At 27.2% G+C, this 17,044-nt stretch overlaps 2 protein-coding genes across 2 annotated transcripts in view; one reads left to right on the forward strand and one right to left on the reverse strand.

Moving 5' to 3' along the window:
- The first annotated feature begins 873 nt into the window (after positions 1-873).
- Positions 874-17,044, forward strand: part of LOC125830650 (40S ribosomal protein S8) — a 173,940-nt gene continuing 157,769 nt past the window's right edge. Inside the window, exon 1 of the mRNA XM_049509824.1 lies at positions 874-878. The gene's annotated coding sequence lies outside the window, so the exon portion shown is untranslated. The remainder of the gene's footprint in view (positions 879-17,044) is intronic.
- LOC125830636 (probable glucan endo-1,3-beta-glucosidase A6) lies at positions 6,132-7,989 on the reverse strand. Its single transcript, XM_049509811.1, has 3 exons — positions 7,918-7,989; positions 6,524-7,822; positions 6,132-6,358 (listed from the first exon to the last, which is right to left on the reverse strand). Exons 1-3 carry the CDS (start codon positions 7,973-7,975, stop codon positions 6,321-6,323), a joined length of 1,395 nt encoding a protein of 464 aa, XP_049365768.1. The 5' UTR covers positions 7,976-7,989; the 3' UTR covers positions 6,132-6,320.

The raw sequence follows: 17,044 nt of genomic DNA on the forward strand, positions 1-17,044 counted from the left end.
ATTTAAAGTGTTTATGAACACTCCATCCATACTCTCAAAGTGTACATGTCAAAAGGAAAATGAAAGAAAATTAAAGAGACAATATATATGATAATAAGTTACATACAACAAATAAAAAAGAATAGAAAAACATGATCTCACCATTCTTGTTTATAAGGTAAAGATTATAAACCTATTTCTACTTATCAAGTCGAGATATATGGAGATATCCTCATTTCTTTTTATCACAGGACATTGCATTAAACTAGAACTAACACGACATTTCTAAACATGACTGAATATTAAAAGCCCATTTTTAAAGAGAAAAAGCAACAAAAGTGAACAAATAACAATACTGTGAACATCTCATTTAGTTGACAACATATAATCACATAATTTCTCACATAATTTGGCCTAAAATCATATAATTAGTTTCACCAAAAGTGTAAATAGAGATCTGAGTCTCAATCATTTTCTAAATAATGACACAGGTTCACTACGTCGAGATACAACAAAGAAAAAAAAATCCAATTCATTCAAACTACATTTTTATTATCTAATGAAAATACTCAAAATAAATATTGATTCACATTTTAAGTTTTAAAAGAGTTTGAACAAGATTTTCAATATGACCAACTTTCTACAACAAAGAAAAGAATTAAACATTCCCTAAACAGGGAAGGAGGAGGAGAAATGTATGTTTTCAAATAGGTTAATAAAACACTATAACATGTTTATATGAACTAAAATATAATGGTTCAATTATTACCTTTCGTGGAGTAGTGAAGCTGGCTCGTTGATCAAGGATCTACGCTTGTTCCTCCGACAAAAATTAGCAAACAGAAAGTAGTAAAAAAATATTTTTGCAAAATTATATTGAATGGAAAAGAGTGGTGTCCGTGTGAGTGTTCAAGTCTTTTTCGTGATTTCTTTTGCAAGTCATAAACCCATCATTTCAATGGCTAACATAGGCAAGTATTTATAGAAACGTTTTAAACTTCAAACTTTGCATTGGGCGTAATTTTGAGATGAAGGAAACACATTTGAAATTTGAACGTTGAGGTGTCTTGATGGCTCTGAAAAGTCTAAATTTGTGTTGGAAAAAAAAAAAGAGCTAGAGGCAAGTCTGGAAACAACAATATTTGCACGAAAATTGCAGAGCAAAAACCTGTTTTGACCGAAGGCATTTTGGAATTTGTCTTGAATAAGACGTGAAGAAAGAATGAGGAGTGGCTGATGAGTTTAGGACTAGGTTAAGTGAAATGGGTCTATTCAATTAGGTAGTTGGGTTGCTACGCTTGGACTTTATTGTTGAATATCTTAAGTTTGTAAAATGGATTGAAAAATGGACAGATTTTCATGGCCTCTTTCTTTCTTTAAATTAATTTGTTTGAGCTTCTAATTTAATAACTAGTATAATATATATTATGTATAAAGCTTAGTAGATAAGAAACTTAAAATAAAGTAACAACAATCATCTTAAAAAAGACGATAATAAAGTAATAATAGTGAAGTTTAGATTTTTAAAAAAATAATTTTAAAATAGTGAAAATGATAGTAGAAAGATCATAAGAAATAATGAAAATTAGAGTAATAGTAATAATAGTATCTAATAGATAATTAATGTAACAATAGTACTAAGCGAAAATAATAGTAAAATATAAAGTATTCAACTTACTAATAATTTAGAAGCTCAAACAAAATAAAGTAGAAGAAAGGAGGGACAAAATTGGGTATCAACAGTACTCGCTGCTTCAATTTCATAAATTTGAATTTTCCCTCATAGATAACATTGTTGGGAAAGAAGACCTTGAACTTATCTCAAAAATTCTCTCATGTGTTGATGGTGCAAAGTCCCTTCCCTATCTCGAACTCTTTACGTTTCCACCATATTATGGTCATATCTGAGAGGTACAATACGATAGTGTTGATCTTGTTTTTGTCACTCTTCACCCTATTACACTTAAAGTAATTCTCAAAATGCCAAAGGAAATTCTCTACTTGTTGCGCATCACGAAAGCCTTTGAACACTGGTGGCTTGGGAGCCTCAACCTTGGTCTCCATATATTTGTCAAATGACGCAGATCATCCAACTTCAATCCCTTCTTTGAGTGCTTTCATCTCGGCTCTCATGGTTTTAATTGTACTTAATGCATCATGAGTCGACACTCTAACGAAGTGATAGCTTCCTTCATATCATATTCTGCATGCTTGCACCCCTCCAACCCCTTGCGTATATTGTCATTCTCTTCAAGGGTAAAGTCCTCGAGAGTTTTGAATTTTCTATCGACCTCGTTCAAACATTTGCCTAAGATCTCCACAATCTGTCTCACCTTGTCAACCCTCGCGATCCACTCTACTCTAGGTGTGATGTCAATGGGCTCCTCTCCATGTTCATCGTCACTTACCTCAGTGGTCGAAAGTGGGTGAGATGTCAGCGCTTCGTTTGGTGTAGGATCGAGTAATAGTTCCTCATTACTCTTAAAATCCATCCTTTCATTTCGATGCTTCTTTCCATCATCCTATCTGACGTTGGCAGTGCTAGCAACATTGATGTTTCCCTCGTTTGTTATTCCCTCAGTATCAACATTTGCTCTGATACCACTCTGCCATGGACTTAGAATCCAGCTCAGCACTTCATGCGGCACTCGACAACTTATTCACAATTTTTTTGCAATCTTGTACGCTCAAGCAAGCCTTTTCAAACTAAATCGCTAAGAGAATGAAGAAAGACACAAGAGAATCTATAAGGAGGTTTTTGTATTGCTTTGAAGGATTGCTTGTTTTTGCTTGGTTAAGTTGCTAATGAATGTCCCTTTGTTTATACTACACTCCTAGGGGCTAAGATGTAAATAAAAATTGTTACACAAGTTCCTACATATTTACAAATAAGCCTCTCTTCTAGAATTCTCTACAAGTCTAGAGTTTTCTAAGGTCTTCCAAGAACTCTTCTTGAGTATTCTAGAGTCTGCTCTAAACCTCTACATAACTCTGGATTCTTCCCACTAAGAATCTATTTGGCATTGCTGCTAAAATCTACTTATTTTTAGAAGCACTTTTTAAAAATAGCTTTTTAGAAAAGTGTTTTTGAAAAAAAGAAATTTGTGTTTGACTAATTTATTTGAAAAGTGTTTTTGATAAGCAAATTGAGTTTGGTAAATCTCTTTTAAAAAGTGCTTTTAAGTATAAATTACAAAAAAAAAAAAAAGACAATTATCAATGTACTTTTAATATGAAGATTATTTTATAGATATAAATTATTTTAAATATCTATTATAAAAAGATTAATCAAAATTTTATTTTTATTGAATTGAAATGTACATATTTAATTGTTCAATCAATATTATACATAGATAAATAAAAAAATAAATTAAATATTCATATAATATTCATATAATGACTTAACTATAATTAAAATATCACATATAAAATAATGATAATAAAAGTAAAATAATAAAATATTATTATATAAAAAAAATCTTAAATGAAACTTTTACCAAAGTTATGAGATATGTTAATTAATTAATAAGGGATATATGGGTAAATATGTAAGGAATATTTTGGTCTTGTAAAAATTAATTTTCTGCTTCTACTTCTGCTCTTTTTAAGAAACAGAAATTTTTAGCTTCTTTTCAACCGCTGATTAAAGCATAAGCAGTTTTATTGATTTGTCAAACACCTTATTTTTCAAAAAAAAAAATGTTTTTTTTCTCAAAGTAAGTGTTTTTGGTCTTCCAATAGCAATACCAAACAAGCTCTAAGGCTAGCTCACTTATGCTTCAATTTTATGCCTAAGTGGTATGATAAAGTGACAGGTCAGGACATAACAGACTTTAATAAGTAGGAGGTTGGTTTTGCGATACCATATCACGACATAAAATCGTGAGATGAAATCGGTGTTTGGACATGTGATTTCATGTTGATTCCATCTCGTGATTTCATATCATGAGATGGAATCTCATATTCTCCAAAAATCATGATTTGGGAATTTCATATCATGATTTTGAATTTTTTAAGTACAAAAAATGATCCACGAGTTTATGTTTTGTTAAAACAACTCCACATTTATATCTACTAACCATTTATTTCATATGTAAATAAAATTTATAATCACATCATTACTTTTTAAAATTTATTATTCTCATCAACAAAAAATTTACTATCACTTCAAATTTGATGAATATAAATGATAAAGTAGAAATTGATTTGGTGAATATAAATAAGAACGAAGGGAGTAACACTTTTTTGGTTTTTCATAATAAAAAAACTTCGCTTTCGACTACATATGAAAATGTTTAAAGCAATTTAATATGAATTTTTTTTTTGGTGATTTATGTTTGATAATCACTACTTTCAATATGTTCGATTTTAGCATAAAATTAATGCACTGAAAATGTGTAATTGCACACAAGTGAAACAAGGCATGAACCATTATGATACTGACACACAAGTGAAAATTGTCATAGCTTGTACAATGTTACAAATTATTTACGAGAATATCAAAAGAGTGATGAAATATTTATAATCTATGAGCATGCAAATATAGTTGCGAATGATATTGACCAACAAATGGCTCAAAGTAACAATGTTGGTTCGTCTTCTTGGTCATATGATCAAGAAATGCAAGTTCAATGTGAGAGATTGTTTGTACTATGTGGGAGGATTATATTAAAGACTAGTACACTATAAATTATGTTCAATTTTTTTTTATTGAGTTAAAGTTTGATCAATTAGAGTTAGATAAAAATAGTTACTTAAGTGGAGAACAAATAGCTTTGTAATAATTCATTATGCAATTTATTAATTTTTATTTATTTGGTAAGATTGAATAAATAATTTGGGCTATTTTACTAGTTTTACAACTTATGATATTTTTATGTTTATGAGAAAATATAAAATACAAAAACTTAATATCGCGTGTTCAAACAAACTTTAATTTCATCTTATAATTTCATATTATGATATTATATCATGATTCAATATTATAATTTTATATTGCATGACCAAACGGATCTAAGTCTAGGAAATCTCTACACAGGCTCTAAATCGAGGAAGCATATTTTCTACTATTTGCTATTGGTCCACTAGTGGACTAATAAATCTTGTATGTCCTAGAAAAGAAAAGATTCTCCAATAAAGTTTTAGTGTGGTGATACTGAAGAAAAGATAGCCGTTACAGACAGTGGGGGTGAGATTTTCCTTTTCCTCCTATAGAAAGCAGCAAACAATTGCATGTGCCAGCAACATTTTTCAGTAAAAACATCATATAACCGTTGTCTAACTCTTAAAAAATTTATGCCAAAAGATACTCAACATATTTTTTGACCTTTACATGTCGTTTTATTATATAAAAAAACAATACTTTTTCATGTATTACTCTTGACATTATTTGATCATTCCCAAGAAATAAGATTGTACCTCAATTAATTATTATCATAAAAATATTCATATTAGTTGCTTCTTCAAAGGACGTACTAAATCTGAAGTGGACAAATAAAAATTAGCTAGAGGAGAGTATAGTGTAAATTAATGAAATGCTAACGTACAAATTTTATGACAAGTGGATTTGTGGCCCATTGAAAATAGATAACAGCACTTATGTATTGAATCCCCTTCACTACACACAATTATTGCTTACTGCTCCTTTTTTAATAAGAATTAGTTCAATATATTAAAAATAATTATCTAATAATAGTTGTTCAATTTAGAAAATCAAGAGATAAATTTATCTATAATGTCTATTTTACCCTTGTTATTAAATATTACTCTCGCCATTCCATTTTATGTGAGGTACTTTGACTCGGTACGGAGTTTAAGAAAGAAATGAAGACTTTTAAAGCTTGTGGTCTAAAATGAATGACAAGATTTTGTGTGGCAATAAATCATCTAATAAGGTTAAAACAGACATTTTAAAGTTAAATTATTACTTAATATAAAAATGTGTCATTCTTTTTGAGACATACTAAAAAGAAAAATAAGTCACATAAATTGGAACAACAAGAGTACTATTCATCATCTTACCCATTTCTCAAAACATTAAATTTAATAAAGTCAAAAAATAATAGAGTATAGTAATATTAGCCCTGCTATTTATTACTTCTTAAGAAATGTGTCAAATCAAGTGGACAACTATTATTGGACAAAGAAATTACTTATTAAAATGTAACATTGTTCTAATTAAATAGGTTAGGTTCTTTTCTTCTATACGGAAGAATACAAATCTAATGGAATAATCCTGAGTTCCACAAGTAGACAATTTTGTGTAACTCTATTCTAACGTATATAGAAAAGAATGCAATTAATGTATGCATCTGCCACCGTAGCTTCCATTTGACCCGTTTTTAAAGTGTGACGCTTGGAAACTTGCAAGATCCGTAACCTGCAAAAATACAAGAACCCATATTATTATTAAATATAATGACAGACAGATATTATTAAATTATAATATACCAATCTATAAACAACAATTCAACTACTAGGGAAGCAACGTTAGTGGCTCTATACTCGAGGTAGAAATTTAAAATTTTATCAAATAAGTACTTACTTGGATCTTTTTTGGTAGGAATGGTAAGCCCACTGAAATAACAAGTTCCACCAGATGACTTAAACTGAGACCAATAAGAACTGAATGCATAATTGGCATGTGACACCAAAGAATTCGGGTTGTAACATTTCCCTCCAGGTCGGATCTCATCACAGGTCCGATTACCCTGCCCGCAAGCATACGAAATTGCTCCACCCAACTCTGACGCATTTGCATTTCTACCAACAACACACCAAATTTTCCCCTTGTACGGTTCATTGTTCCTCGCTCTCGGCAACGCCTTATATTCAGATTCAGGCGTCTTACCAGACAAGTCTATCCCATATACATTTGTTCCGTTAGGATACAATAACCCGAAATGTCTCTCTGTACCCGGACCCGGTTTCTGATTCTCATTATACAATGCAAATAATAATGTCGGCACAACAACTCCGGGTTTAGCTGGGGTTCCAATAGGTGGCTTAGCTGTAAACTTCTTTATCACATTACGATTGTACGTTGCTGCATTGTAGATGTTCGCTCCAATTTGATCCACCCCGCCGGCATTAGGCCAACCCGTTTCTGCAATAAATAACCGAACATCCGGGTACCCGACTCTTTTCATAGCAAAATACACTGCATCAATCATTTGATCCAATAAATTCGTATAAACCAAACCCGAACCCGGATCCGAAACAGTAATGTTCTTGGAATCTAACATGGCGTAATCAAGATTAATCACTGTAGGTTGAGCAGCCCAAGCAAAATAAGGATAAACATCAATGAAAAAGAAAGATTTAGTTCGATTCAAAAAATGCAACAAGGGTTTCATAACTTTTTCTGAAATGTCCGATCTAAAAGTACCATTTGAAGGTGGAAAAGACGATTCAAGCATATCGATAGCTAATGGAGTACCGACTTTAATTTTTCCTAAACCAAATTTCTTGACGGAGAATCTAATTTTGCGGATAGCAGGTACAAGGTTGAACCAAGTGGTGTTGGGTGGGCTACTAAGGATTTCGTTTCCAACAAGGAGGTAACGGATCATTGTGTGTGGATAAAATGGTACAACATTGTTTTTTACCCATTGGTCAGCTAAGGTTTGATTAGTAGAGATATTGTTTATGAGTTCATTTGGTACCATGACTGAAACTTGAAGGTTGGTGCTTTTAAGAGCTTCAAGGATTTGTGGATTTGTATCATAGATCTTGACTCTTTTGGCTTTGAGACCTTTGATTAAGTCAACTGAATTTTTTGGAATTGGGAGATTGTTTCCAAGTTGTCCGTAGCATATTCCTACTTGAGATGAGATTTCTGCACCTGAAATTTACCACAAGTACAACAGATTCAGCTATGTAGAGAATATCGAGATCGAATAATTAACTTAAAGACATAAGTGGTTAAATTCAACTTACTGGAAAAAGAAGCAAAAGCAAGAGAAAATAGCAGAAGCAAAGTAGATAAACAACTCATCTTGATCTATATGTAAAGAAGTGATGATGTCTTTGGGTACAAAATGTGTTTATATATAGGAGGTGTAAGTGAAGGACTCAAGTGGAGAAGAAAAAGGCAACGTCAGCTTACATTTTCTTTTAGAGTTGCTATAAATTACTCTGTCTCCCTTTTTATTTGTTCAATTTTAATTTTTATTTATTTATTCCTTTTCACTTATCAAAAAAAATAATATATTTTACTTATTATATTTTTAATTTATTTAGAGAGTTAATATTTTTTTTAAAGTGAAATTTCCTTAATAAATAAATTAGTTTTATAATTCTATCAATTAATAGAAATAACATAATAAACTCAATATATTATTTATTTTTTTAAAAAAAATAATATGTATATAACAAATCAACAAGTAAATAGAAACGAAGAGAGTATGCTTCTTCGGAGGTGGGTGACCACATCGTATTTACCTTTTGATAATAAAGAAAAGGTGAAAAGGGAGATTTTACTAAAGAAGGAGAATCAATTCCTTTGGAAGATGCTATGAGAGAAATACAAAGTAGGAGTTTAGTTGGATTGTATTTAAAAAATTTAATATATTTGTTGATAATAATACTACTATTTAATATTTCATTTGGTAGGTTTTGAATCTAACAGGTTATATACATGTTCAATATTATAGGATAACTATAACAAATTATATAGACTTACTCTCAATAAATCAAATCAGATAGTGGATAAAATATAGTCTCAACATAATTAATTTGAGTATTGTATATAACTTTATTTAGTACTTTCTTTATTTATATTAATTAAATTTTTGAGATTTTTTATATTGTTCAAAATAATTGAGTTATTCAAAGTTCTAAATGAATGTTTGCAAAATTTTTTATATTTGTCCTTTTCTTTGTTGAAGTTTTATATTTTTTAGGAGATGAATTACACTACTTACAAAGTTATATTTATCATTTCAGAAAAGACAGTAGTGAAAAATATGATTTAAAGTATGCCCTTGAATGTTTTTTCTTAATATATGTGGATGGTTTCACAAATTCACTTAATATGAAATAAGGGTGAGTATTATTTTTATATACTCTATCAAATGACCCCTAAAATTGGTACTTCTTTTGTAAATTAATAAAATTGAAGTTGAAAATAAAGTTATGTTTAATTATATTTTTTATAAATAAAATAAGATTAAAATAAATATTTTTTATTGATTAGACGTACTTCCTTTGTCCCTATTAACTTGTCAAATCTTTTCTAATTTGATTTTTCTTTTTTCTTATCATTTTTGACAAATCAACGAAGGATAATTTTCTTTTTTCTATTATATCCTTAATTTATTACTAATATTGAGTTGGTGTATTTGAAAAATATAGTGAGTAAATATATTTAGAACCCCATCAATTAATAGGATTAAAATAATAAACTTAAGGGTCGTTTGGTAGCAAGATAGAGTTATACATGTATTAGTAGTGTCAAGTGTGGATATTAGTTATGCAGTATTAGTAATGTGTAATGTGAGTATTAGTTATACAAGTGTATACTATGCAGGGTTTAGTTAGTGGCGAAGCGGAAATTTTTAATAAGGGGGGTTCAAAATCTGAAGAACTAAATACACGAACTAATCGAAGGGGGTTCAACATCTACTATATACACATAAAAAATAATTTTAACCATGTATAAATAGTAATATTTTTCACCGAGGGGGGTTCGGATGAACCCCCTAAAAGAAGGTTGGCTCCACCCCTGAGTTTAGTTATGCAGAGTTTAGTAATGCATAAATTATTCCTTTGGTGTTGGTTTTTTATATTATTAGTAAAATTAAATATTTTCTAAATTAAAACACTTTTTTACAATTATACCATTTTCTTCTTTAACTTTGTAATTTTCCTTCTTTAACTTTGTATTTAAATTAAAATATTTCTTTAATTATGTAGAAGAAGAAAGTAGCCAAGTGGGAGTGATAATGGTAATATTGTCATTTTAATTTTTTATCCATGTATTAGCTATACACGTATTAATTATTTCATCTTTTACTCTGCATAAATAAGACACAAATTTCCTCATAACTTATACATGTATTAGTTATGCGAATTTCAAAATTGTCAACCAAATGTCATATTAATTTTATGCATGAATAATATTTTTTTCTTATTCACCTACCAAATATTGTATTAATCATATACATGAATAACTATTTTCTTATCCACCTACCAAATATCGTATTAATTATATATATATAAATAACTTTTTTCTCTTTCACCTACCAAACGTCGTATAAGTTATACAGACCCTAATACATGAATAAGACTTATTATATCCAATTACTAAACAACCCATTACTAAGGAGTATTTATTTAATAAATGTGTCAAATCAAAATTTGATAAATAAAAAGGCAAAGAGAGTGTATTTAAGAAGACATCTTTTGTTTTCCCCGAGTGCACAAGGATTGGAGGAGATGGTCACTTCACTTTCTAATGAACAATTTCGAGGAAGCGCAGAAGAAGAGAGTGACTTACTTTTGGGACCCAAAAGCTATTGCCTTTCACAGATGTTGTGAAAATGGCATGTAGCCGTTTGTACGATCAAGATTACAACATTTATTTTCAGATACTCTGCAATTATTTTTTAGAACATGTTTGGAAAAAAAGAAGAAGTAAATAAACAGAAGTATCGATAAAAAATTTTTAGTGAAGATAATCAAATTAAAAACAATAACAGTAATAATAAAATTAAAGAATAAGTTTATTAATACTATCAAATATAGTATAATTGCCTATTACAATATATAAAGATAACTTAATGGTATTTTTTAAACAAAAAACAAGACTTTTATTTAGTACTATAAAATAACTCTTTTGGTTTCGTATTATATGAACAGTGTTTTATTGGACACCACTTTCAAATTTTTTTAATACATAAAAATATTTTTAGAATTTACGATATAAATATGTCATGAAGTTTTTTAGTATTATAATATCACATTATTCAGGTAAATAAAAAGTTCCAAGTTAAAAAATTCAAATACTAAAAAGGTATCATTTTATGAAATAAATTATAAAATAATGTCTTGTATAAAGAATCAGAGGGAGTACAAATATTGTGGCTAGTAAAGTGAAATTAATGGAGGAGAAAAGGTGAATATCGAAAACTTTTAGTAAAGGAAACTTTGCTTATAAATTTTTCTCCTTTTCCTTTCGCATCCTGGGCTGAATTCCGACAAGTTCTGTAAGACTTTAGGCTGATGATTATGTGATCTAATGAAACAAAAATATATGTTAATTAATTATGTTAAAATAAAATAACTATTTGAAAATTTCAAATACATAATATTAGGGGTGTGTATTCGGTTTTTCGGTTTAATTTTGCATTATTCGGTTTAGATTTTTCGGTTTTTGATTTTGTAAAAGTTCAACCCAATCCGATCCAAAATAAATTTGATTTGATTTGGTTTTCCTCTATTCGGTTCGACTTTTTTCGGTTTGGTTATTCGGTTATGTCAATAATTAATAACATAACCAAAGTAATAATATTTAATCCCTTAAATATATTTTATCATAAGTAAAACTTAAAATACAATACTTATAAGTATACCTATTATAGATGTAATTCAAACATAAAATATAAACGTAATCATTATGAAAGCAATAACCAAAAAGGAACAAAAGTGGTTAACTCCAACTTAATTCTAAACCTAAACATTTTTTTTATATATATATATATATATAATTCGATTTTTTCGGTTTTTATATTTTAAAACTCGAAATCAAACCAAAAAACCAAACAAAGTAGTTTATTAATTCAAAACCAATTCAAAAAACCAATAAATCAATCCAAATAAAAATTTGATTTAATTTAATTTGATTATTCAGTTTAATCCGCACCCCCTACATGATATAAATATTCATTGCGACTTGCGAGTAAGTTTTTTTATGGACCCTCTTTATTTACTACTTCCTATTGTTGTCAGCTTCAGATTTTGGGCAAAGACTTGTCGTTACTGGAATGCATATAATATAATTTGGAAAGGAAAAATCCTTTTGGTCATAAAAATTTGGTCAGAATGGAAAAAAGACATGTTCACGCTATAAATTAGTTTATTTTTGGATATTTTTGCTTTTTAACTTAAATATTGAATATATTCTTCAATTATGTTTCCAAGACATTGATATTTTTTGCAAGAAAATTTGGCCTGAATAATATTTTTTTATGTTATTTTACCTTTTTAAATATTTTTACCCTTTTAACTTTAAATTCTATATTAAATGAAAATAATTTTTTAAAAATGTATATCCTAATGGGAAAATCCTTTTGGGCATAACAAATTTAGCCAGAATTGTAAAAGGACATGTTCACACTATAAACTAGTTTATTTTTAGATATTTTTGCCCTTTAACTTAAATATTGAATATATTTAAGTTAAGTGAAAATTCTATATTAAATGAAAATAATTTTTAAAAAATGTATATCCTAATTATGTTATACTTTATTTACATATATTAAATATATTCTAATTTAATATAGTATCCTACATAAAATACATCTATTTTAAAATATTATAATTGCTAAGTAGGTATTGAGAGATCTTTTATTTATTTATTTTGAAATATCCTCTTAATTAATATTATTGGTGTAACTGTATTTTGTATTCATGGTTAAAATTAGTAAAATAATTTCACCAGCATCTATATATCTTAATTCTTTTTGGAATGATTCTGATATAAAATTCTAATGTGTTATTCATGGCATAGTTATAAATGTCTTATCATCAATTATTTTTTAGAAATATCTAATTTTCAAAATAACATTATTTTTTCGCTTGGAAAACATCCATTATATATATAGACTATTCTATTTAGTTGATTATATTTAAAGAAAAATTCAACTATTTTTTTTTGAATCTATGCTTAATTACTATATTTTACTAAATTTGTATTACAAAATAATTAAGTATAATCTAAAGTAGATAAGATAGTCATTTGTAGTTATTATTAATGAGAAATTTAATTGTCTTCTTCAATAAAGCGATTTATTTTAAGCGAAAAAATATTTTTTCAAAGATATGCATTGGTATCTTATGAACATTTTTTAAGGTACAATTCAAAAATATTTTTTTTAACTAAAGCGTACAATTTTTTTTTTAACTGAACAATAAATCAAATAAACTATAAACATACACAAAAAAATATACACAAAAATATTTTTTATTAACTGAACAAAATATTCAGATAATGATAAGCAAATAAATCCACACATACGATGTTTAAGACTGAAATTAATCATTGAAATAAAAAGGTTTTAAAAAAAATCACATGTGAAAAGTATCAAATATATTACTGAACTTTGTGAGAAGTATCACATTAAAGGAAGTTTCTAAAATTACCTTGTATGTAATTAACTTATTTATAATGTCATATTTTCACTATAAAATATCAAAAGAATTTATAACACGAAAAATTACTTTCTTATTTTTTAATACATAAAATTCATCTAATTATTAAATTTATCATACGGAACTTATCTTTCTATATTTATCACATAAAAGTACAAACTTTATTAATTTTTTTTTTGTTATTATCTGAAAAGAATAGTCTTTAAAGTTTATCATAAAAAAATATTTTATTTATTTTTTAAAAGATGATTATGAAATATAATATTCAAATAAGTTTTTTTTTTTTGAAATATAATATTCATATGAATATATTAGTGAAGAAAAGAAAATCAAATCATATTAGTTTTTAATATTGATGATAGTGTATTAATTAAATATACTATAATGTAGTTAAAATAAAGAAAACAAATGTAATATTATCCCCAACAAATTTTGTGTTATGAAATTAGATATTAACGAATATTTTTTTTGTGTGCTTGATTTTAGAATTCAATGATTTGTATATAATAAAAATAAATAAATAGTATTTTACAAGTTCAAAATTAGAAAATCATTGATAAAACTGTATCCAAAAATATCTTATGGAATTAGAATTTGTATAATTTAATTTTACATGTAATGGAAAAGAAAAGAGAAAGGATGACAAAAAAATGAAGAAAAAGGAACAAAGAAAGAGTGAATTAGGAAGAATTAAAAGAAGGTGAAGTTAGATTGTAATGGTTCCCACATTATAAAGTTCAATAAATAATTTTCTTCACATAATTAATAATAATTCTAACTCACTAAACATAATAATTGTTGATCACACATATTTTTAGAAGCTTAGGAAATAGTAATAATAATTACTTGACTTTACTTTAAAAGGGAAAAAAGTTAAATTAATCTTTTTACAATTCTGACCAAATTATGGCCACATAATTCTGATCATTTAGCACTTTTACTTCTTTTTGAGTGAGGATGCGTGAGTCTAGGGAGCAAAAATTGAAAGAATTTGATACGGAAGTTAAACATTTGTAAAATCTAATACTTCCTCTGTTTAAAAAAAAAAATCTACTTTTCTCTTGGTCGGTTCAAAATAAATAACTATTTTTTTTTACAATACTTTAAATCTATCTTTCTACCTAACATGTTTAAGACCATAAAATTAAAGAATATTTTAATATATTTGACATAACTTTAATTTAAGATTACAATATTTAATTTTTTCCCCTTAAATTTCATGCCAATCAAAACAAATCATTGTTTTTTATAGGATGATTTTTCATTCAATGTAAAAAGGAAAACTTGTTCTTGAACATTGAGTTGACCTTTTTATGGTTGCGTAAGCCAGAGTTACTCCTTTCGTTCCATATTTGTGATCTAAAATTATTCTTAGATATTTATGTGATTAAAAATTATTTTATTTAGTACAAAAGAAATAATTTAAATTATTTCTAATTATAGGAATAGTAAAGTAGCATTTCTCTTGGAACAGATTAAAAATGAAAGTATATCGCATAAAATGGGGTTGAGGGAGTTTTTAGCACACAAAGTCTTCCTTATTTTACTCAAAATGTTATCCTCTTATGGTCTGCTAGACTGTTAATTTTTAATTCTATTTAGATCTAGAATGGCCAAATATATATATGTGGATTATTTTATTTTAAAAAAGAATAAGCTACTTGCAAGTGGTAGTACTAAACTCAAATTCCAGTGTAAGAAAGTTGTCTCTTTGTGGATCACTAGTCACTAGTTAGGAATACAGTAGGTGGTACAGGCTTTTCCTTTTAGGTAACTGAACAAGTGCTTACTACTATATTTATTTATGAGCAGTGCTAATTGGCACGACAGAATTTTGACACGAATTGTCAAGACACGGTTAAATGACGAAAATGTCCCTTTGCCTCCAAAATCATTTGTATTTCCCTCCAAAAAAGAAAATCACTTGTATGAGGTTTTTGTTGGCTACCAAATGTACGAAAGGGACCTATACCCTAACTATTTCATTTTCTTTCATCTTCTTACTCTTTTTCATTCATTTTTAAAAAAATTCTTTCGATTTTCTTTTTTCCTCCTCTACGTTACTTCATTTGTCAGAGTTATAAAGAATTTTTAAGACTTGCCCAAAATGTCTAATATGCATATTTTACGGTATTATTTATTTGAGAGAAAAAATAAAGTGAATGTGGCGAGAAAATTTCGAATTAATTTTTGAATGAAATGGAAGAAATTGAAGGTAATGAAATTACAAATAAAAAAATAGTAAAATTTTGCGTATTAATTTCTTGAACCTTTTATTTTTCTGTACGTATTTTATAGAATGATATATACGAAATATGAGAATTTAGATATTTTGTTTTGTGTTTGTTTATAAAAGATTATACATTGATTTTTTAATATAACTTTTTTCATCATATATAAAAAAAAAATTAAAATTAAAAAAATGTTATAAATATTTTTTAAAAAAATTCTTTGTTCTATTCATGTATTCCTCTTTATAATAATCAAGTTATTTGCATTTACTTCGTATTTTAATTTTAATTTTAATTTTAAGAATGTCAAGAATGAATTTTCATGTTCAAAATAACTTATCTCTTTTTAATTGATTATTTTTATTTAAATCAAACATCATCAAGACATAGTATATCACAACTAAATTTTTAACTTTTTGTAAAAAAAATAAAATCGTTGGAACGAATTTATCATATTTCTTAGAAATAATTAAATTCTTAGATAATGCGTACATTTTTTGAAGGATCCTATATATAATTAGATCAATTTCTTACATTATCATATATATTCTAATCGACCAAAACCAAATAGAAAAAAAAATAAAAAATTAAAGTGATAAAAAAATTGACTTAATTAATTTGACTTAATTTCAACATTTGAAAAATCAAATTATCGACCAAAACCAAATAGAAAAAAAAATAAAAAAATTAAAGTGATAAAAAAATCGACTTAATTAATTTGACTTAATTTCAACATTTCAAAATCAAATTAATTTATTTAATAAAAAAAATATCCAAACTAAATCATGGCTAATTCTACAAAAAAAATTAAATTTCAGCATTTGACAAATAAACTAATTAATACGAAAAATAATAAAATTACAAAAAGAAACTGAAAAGAAGAAGAAGATATGGAATTGAAGAAAAATAATAAAGAAATGGAGCCTTTTAGCTTCTTCTTTTTAGTGGGACCCAATTTTCACCTGGCGAAATAAAGTGGTTTTACTTTTGAGGGTAATTGAGGTACACGAAATAAATGAATTTACCCAAATGCCCTTAACTTTTCACCAAAAATACGAAAATACCTGATTTTTGTTGCTCATGTCATTTTGTGCCAAAAATGTGCCTTGCCAATTATATTTTCCGTTTATTTATTTGGATGTCATCTTTTGAAGGAGTGGGGTTGGGGTTCCAAGTTAAGGAAATGGGAATCAATTAGGTAGTGGCCAACTTTTATGTGGGAATGTCATCTGAGTCAATGTCTTATTAGCTTATTATGATTTTGGTACTAGTATATTAAACTAAGTATATTTAAATTTGGAAAAATGCTTAAATATATCATTAAATTTTGAGAAAAGATTTATTTATGTCATTCATTAAAATTTGGCTCATTTTATTGGGAAAATGCAGATTAATACAAAAATATATATGGTCAAAATAATGAAAATAAATAAAACCAAAATTTTACATGGAAACCTTTTAAA

Source organism: Solanum verrucosum, unplaced genomic scaffold (genome assembly GCF_900185275.1).
Source record: "Solanum verrucosum unplaced genomic scaffold, falcon-dt-bn FXZP01000297.1, whole genome shotgun sequence".
Lineage (NCBI taxonomy): Eukaryota > Viridiplantae > Streptophyta > Magnoliopsida > Solanales > Solanaceae > Solanum > Solanum verrucosum.